Below are 6,829 nucleotides of genomic sequence, written 5' to 3' on the forward strand. Positions count from 1 at the left end.
ATGTAGCATCCATGCTAGCTCTGTAAACAAACAAGCCGGCTGATGAGACGTCACGTCGTTTACTGCGCATGCGTGTCACATCAGTGCTGTGTAGCGTTCACATAGGGGTCTGATGCAGGTCACATTTAAAATGTAATGTGAACGTTCACACAAAAAGATCGGATTTTTTCAAAAAATCGGAACTGAGCATTAAGACCTGCAGTGTGAACATAGCCTAAGTCTATAGCAGCAGAAATGAAGAATAATTCAGGAAACCTAAGTCTAACTACAGGATTTATCAAAAAGGAAAGTCTTCAGTCTAATCTTAAAAGTAGACAGAGTGTCAGCTTCACGGACAGAAACTGGAAGTTGATTCCACAAGAGAGGAGCTTGATAATTGAAAGCTCTGCCTCCCATTCTACTTTTAGAAACTGGAGGAAGCACAAGTAAACCTGCAGTCTGAGAGTGAAGTGCTCTGTTAGGAAAATATGGAACAATAAGATTTTTAATATAAGATGGAGCTTGGTTGTTGAGAATAATGTGTTTCAGCCACCAGGTTGAGCTGTAACACTTGCTAATTCAGTGGAGCAAATGTGGATTTATTATTTTTCTTCTTTTTTCATCTTATAGCAATCAGGGAGGATGGCATGCCAGGAGGGAGGAACAAAAGCATTGGGCCTGTGCAGGTAAATCAGCTGCTGATTCGGTGACACGCTCTGACCTTTTTCCAGCATAGATTCAGTCTACACATATAATCCTGGCTCCGCTCCAGAGAGAGATCACACAAAGTGAGTACATTAAAAGAAAGAGCCTTCCACCTAAAGAAGAGTTTGAGTGCTGCGGCGCTACACATTTATGTGCTTGTGAAGTTATGAGAAAGAGCCCTGACCTTGTTATATCACCAATCATGCAGCCACTGATTATTCCCATTCAGCCTCTACTTCATTATTAACTGTGACAAATGTGTAAGTGGTCAGAAAAATGTGCGACATGAGGATAAGTGCCGCAGAGCCGCTATTCAGCCGAGCGATGCGGTTGATTCATTCGTGCTCAATTCAGCTGTTGAAAACACAGAAACATCCGCCTCCATTAAGAGATGCCTTTTATTTCTGAGCTGAGCTGGAAGGAAGACCTTTCACTCATTAATATGGAATGAATTGCCTGTTTTGGTTTGTGTGCTGAATTGATGGAAATGAAAGTGAATTGACCCCAGTCATAGATACAGGACACCACATTTTCTAGGACAGTAAGGCCTTTCAGCAGGGCTTTTGTAAAGGATTCTGCCTCCACCAACCTACAAGCATTCTATTATTTTAGGTGTGGGCACCAATCATTACAGCACTGTCCTTTACTGTCTGTGCTGAGTCCATTCCTAATTGTGTGCTTGTGTCCTTGCTCCACGGTGTTCGAGTGAAAAGTATTGCAGCACTCATCAATGTTAGTCGATTAAACAGTGGCACATAGAGGTTTTTGTCGTATGTGCTTTTAGAGTGTGTGTGTGTGTGTGTGTGTGTGTGTGTGTGTGTGTGTGTGTGTGTGTGTGTGTGTGTGTGTGTGTGTGTGTGTGTGTGTGTGTGNTGTGTGTGTATATATATATATATGTGTGTGTGTATATATATATATGTGTGTGTGTATATATATGTGTGTGTGTATATATATATATGTGTGTGTGTGTGTGTGTGTGTGTGTGTGTGTGTGTGTGTGTGTGTGTGTGTGTGTGTGTGTGTGTGTTTTAGATCACAGAGGAGGAGATAGAGCGAATTATGTCAGGGCAGGAGTTTAAGGAGGATGTCCCCGAGCACACCTGGGGCAACAACGGTGACAGCGACCACAGCTCCCCCAGCAACGGCGCGTCGGAAGGCAACCAGCCATCACCCGCCTCCACCCTGTCGTCCAGGTGAGTCCACCATCTGATCAGCGGCGACACTCTTCCCATCGCTGAGATAAGGATTCGGCCCTGACAGCCTGACACCTGTCCTTGCTCCCATCTCACCCAGAATTCTATTAAAGCATTCAGCAGCCAAAGAATGCCTGATTATGCAGCTACTCAGGCTTGGCAATGATAGCAAAGCCAAAGAACTCGCTGCACTATCTGCTGTTCTTGTCGTGGAGTTGGGTGAATTGTCTGCTCTCATCAAGGACAAATATTGTCTAGGTACTGGCATGACAGCATTTATTTTAGTCTCACTRTATGTAAACATGAAGTTTATCTCAGCGGTTACAATGTCTGATAACTATTTGATGGAATAGTTGTTTATCAAATTAAATCTTTGTGAAAAAGACCAGCAATCCCAGAAAGCCAGTGCAGCGTGGGCTTTGGTATGTAATCACAAAATGCAAAGTTTTGTCTACACGTTTGTTGAAAAAAAAATGCAACGATTTTTAATAGATAAGAGAATGTTCCTCTGCAACACAAATACTAAAAGTTAAAGAAATAAACTAGTCAATTTTAAAGTGAATTGTATTTTTATTCTTTTTTGGTCTTTTAAAACAACTCTTTCTCAAAAACAACATACCATTGTAAACAGAACCCTACAGAAGTTATCACTCTGTTTTCTCTGCTGAACATCTGTGTCATTATGTAGACGTCTGTCTGAGCATGGTTAGACAATATCCAGAGGTTAGTCAGCTGTAAACGTGTGTCCTATCATTACTCTCTGCTTCTTCACATGTTTTGCTGATGGTGCTGAAGCTGCTGAATGCATCAGTCTGCCTGATCAGCGCTTCTAGTCAGTCCAAAAGTTTATTGAACTGCTGGAGAACGGATGAATCCGCAACCTCAGCATTATCGACATTCACGTGGTCTATCCATGCGCTACACACATCCGTGTGTGTTGTAACACACATCGTCAAACTAAACAAACTGTGTTGTGTAAAAGAGGTTTAATATTATCTAATGTAGTGTTCATTCACAACACTCTGCTGTTGTTCAGAAAGATTTGTTTTTTAAACCTGGAAAGCAATAAAAATGCAGGTCTTCATGAGACGAAGCATTAGCATGGCTTGAGGAAGACTTTGCCTCTCTCTCTTCATTCTGTCTGCTGTGTGACTGCTGTCACAGCTGATACAATACTAACAGTAACTGACTGGCAGAACATCACTTCAAAATGACCTGATTATTCCTTTAAGCAGTTCAGGTATCAGTGTCTGTGGTCAGGGCCGAGGTGGGATGTGACAGTCAGAAAGCAGCTGTTTCTTCTGGATAGGTACATGTCAACCACACTGTGCCAACTCTAAAATCCAGTGTGTGAATCCTGTGTGACCTTTGGCTCTTTTGTGCCACCAGTCGATCTGTAGAGATGAATGGCTACACCGCGGCCCTCAGGGAACAGTACATCAACACCTCCATGTCCACACACTACCAGCTCCTGCCTCACCTTTTCAGCTACGCTGCTCAGTCGGGCCTGTTGACCCCCCAGCCTCGCAGCCTTTACTCACAGTCCCATCCTCTGGTGCTGCAGCTGGTGGCTGCTGAGGACCTGTCCCCACTGACCACTCCTATGCTCATAGAAGACGGGTGAGTAATGCATGCAGAATGTTGCTCTATAATATGCACACAAGTATTCTTTGTTTATTTTATTGAAAATTCAGCTGCATTCTAATTATCACCTTCTGCAAAAGGTGAAGGCAAACAATGTTATTTTTGTCTGTTAGCAAAACATCTCATGAATCACTGGACAGACTTCAAATAAAACTGTCAGAACGTATTTAATGGATGTATCTAAAACACATTAACATTTGAAGTCAGGCCAATTGCAGATGTCTGCACACAGCCTTAAACAACAAAAAATATCTCCAACACCATCAGTTTGACAGATAATGTGTTGAAAGAATGGTTTACAACATGCACACTGAGCTCTGCACAACCAACACATTAACCTGAGGCGTCAGCTCTGCTTGATTGTTAACAAAGGATTTCATGAATCACTAGATGCATTTTAAAGAAATGTTTACATTTCTAACTGATTAGTTCTGAATCCAATGAGCTCAATCCAGTTTTACAGGGTTGTCACAGCTAATTAAAAGACAAAAATGACTATAACTTAGTAAATATAACAACAAATACTGGGTTAAAATTGGATGTGGGAGTAGCTGAAAGTCAGTAGTAACGTACTCTTAGTGTGACGTCTCCTGATATCACGTAACATTGTGTCTTAAGTTTATTTGCAAAGTTTGCCCAAACAGCATCTAAAATCTAAAATGACCGAGTCATTCTTGGTCTTGTTGCACCCAGGTACAAAGTGACTCAGGTAGAGCTGTTCGCGCTGCTGTGTCGCCTGGCAGATGAGCTGCTGTTCCGCCAGATTTCCTGGATCAAGAAGCTGCCCTTCTTCTGTGAGCTCTCCATAGAGGACTACACCTGCCTGCTCAGCTCTACCTGGCAGGAGCTCATCCTGCTGTCCTGCCTCACCATCTATAGCGCCCAGATCTTTGGAGACCTTGCCGACGTCACCGCCAAGTACACCCCTTCTGATGATGAAATCCAGGGGTGAGTGGCAAATACAGGGAGGGAAAATAACATGCACAGCATGTGTCATTGGAGCAGCTGTCCTAAGACTTAAGTTGATGGCTATTTTGTGCTCTATTATTATATTTGACATAAAGAAAATGTATAATATCTGTTATATCTATCTGCTGGAAGAAAATGCATGAATCAAATAAGTCATAGCAATCCTTGATAGGACACATCATGTCCATGACTTTTCATGTCAAAGTTTTACGCATTGTTGAGAAATGACAGATCTTTAGTAATTTTTTTCAAACTCGTAAAAATAACAAGCAATATTTTTATTTAACCTGTAGACATAGTCTGCCTAACAAGCAAGAAAGTCCTTTATAAAGCTAGAACTGTATATTATTTTTATTGCTTATATAACTGATGATACTCAGTTATATTTATCCATGAAACCTGATGAAACTAATCAGTTACTTCAACTACAAACATGTCTTAAAGATATAAAAACATGGATGACTCTTAACTTTCTGCTTCTAAACTCAGATAAGACAGAGTTTATGGTTTTTGGACCTGAACATCTTAGGGATCAACTTTGCAGCCTTTCACCTCCTCTGGATGGCATTAATCTGGCCTCCAGTTCTAATGTAAAGAACTTGGTGTTATTTTTGATCAGGATATGTCTTTTAAACCCCACATTAAAAATGTTACCAGGACCGCCTTCTTCCACCTGTGTAATATCACTAAAATTAGAAACATCTTGTCTAAAAACAACGTGGACAAACTTATTCATGCATTTATCAAATCTAGACTGGATTACTGTAATTCTGTATTATCTGGACATCCAAAAAACTCTTTAGGAAGTCTTCAGTTAATCCAAAATGCTGCTGCTAGAGTTTTGAGAGTTAAACATCATATTTCTCCAGTTTTACATTTTTCTCCATTGGCTTCTTGTCAAAGAGAATTTAAAGTCTTCTAACATACAAAGCTCTTAACAACCAAGCTGCACCATATACAGTATTAAAGATCTTATTGTTCCATACTTTCCTAACAGAGCACTTCGCTCTCAGACTGCAGGTTTACTTGTGGTTCCTGGAGTTTCTAAAAGTAGAATGAGAGGCAGAGCTTTCAGTTATCAAGCTCCTCTCTTGTGGAACCAACTTCCAGTTTCTGTCCGTGAGGCTGACACTCTGTCTACTTTTAAGATTAGACTGAAGACTTTCCTTTTTGATAAATCCTATAGTTGGGGTTGGTTTGGGTTTCCTCATCTGTCCATTATTTCAGCTGCTACAGGCTTAGACTGCTGGAGCGCACGTGACCACATTTCCCCCTTCTGCTGTTGGCTTTATTTGCTCTCTTCACCATCTTTGTATTTGTATTTACTGTCATTATTAACATAGATTTCTTCTAATGGAACCTACACCTGGACCAGTCATTCTGAGTTTGTCTGTGTCCTTTTCCTGTCCTCTACAACCCAAGCCTACTTGTGCTTGGTTCCGCTGGAGGTTTTTTCCTGTTTAAAGGGAGTCACCAATGCGCTGCTTAGGATGAGAGATTACACAGTACAGATCGACACAGGCAAAAATGATCAACATTGCCCTTTGATAGATGATTAGTTTTTGCTCTGCTGCTGACCATAAATCTGCTGGGTATATTCAGCCAGCTGTGCTTATAGCTTCATGACCAACAACTTCATTGTTTTGGTTCAGCTTTTCTGCAGTCGGGGACCTGGTTTCCAGCTGCAACGGCTTTTAGTTTCGTATGTTTTGTAGAACTATTACACCCAGTTCTTTGCAGCAGACAGTAGAGAGATAAATTAGTTTTATCAGGTTACAAGCTATGTGTTTCATTAACTGAAAGAGGAACTTAAAAACACTGTGCCATCAAATACATTTTAAAAATGGGGAAAAGCAGGTATTTAGCATTCTTCTTTTCTTTTTTATTAATAGAAAGTAACTGCTCTTGGTTTTAAACTCTGAAGTTTTATTTGTAAGGACAATAAATATACCATTTGACCCAGATTGCTTCTTAAAACAGGGAAGATACTTAACATCACAGCCTTACAAAGAAAATAAAACACAGTGAAGGAATGTACAAAAAATGAAATCACTTCAATTCTGTTTCTTTATATCGCACCAAGTCACAACAAACAGCATCTCAGGGCACTGCACAAAAAACAATATATCAAAAAAAAAACAAAAAAAACAGCAGATTTTGTTGAATGAAATGCACATTATTTGCTCAAGTGTTTGTGCTGAAATTCAGAGGATTGTTTTTTTTTTCCCCCTAAATATGATTTGGGGCTTCTAAAATTTAGAAAACGAAAAAAAAAATTTAACACTGATGTGTAAAGTGTGATAACTAAAAGGTGGTGTACTTCATTTTACCATTAGTAAT

General features: G+C 40.3%; 1 protein-coding gene across 3 annotated transcripts in view; it reads left to right on the forward strand.

Moving 5' to 3' along the window:
* The window catches only part of nr6a1a (nuclear receptor subfamily 6, group A, member 1a), a gene marked incomplete at its 5' end in the record, with an annotated part of 251,571 nt that overhangs the window by 232,366 nt on the left and 12,376 nt on the right, over positions 1–6,829 (forward strand). For all 3 annotated transcript variants that reach the window (XM_014009966.1, XM_014009967.1, XM_014009968.1), the window contains 4 exon segments: positions 610–665; positions 1,716–1,876; positions 3,266–3,496; positions 4,214–4,468. In XM_014009966.1, the coding sequence (XP_013865420.1) occupies positions 610–665; positions 1,716–1,876; positions 3,266–3,496; positions 4,214–4,468 (703 nt within the window).

The sequence above is a fragment of the Austrofundulus limnaeus genome, unplaced genomic scaffold, assembly GCF_001266775.1.
Source record: "Austrofundulus limnaeus strain Quisiro unplaced genomic scaffold, Austrofundulus_limnaeus-1.0 Scaffold64, whole genome shotgun sequence".
In the NCBI taxonomy this organism is placed as follows: domain Eukaryota; kingdom Metazoa; phylum Chordata; class Actinopteri; order Cyprinodontiformes; family Rivulidae; genus Austrofundulus; species Austrofundulus limnaeus.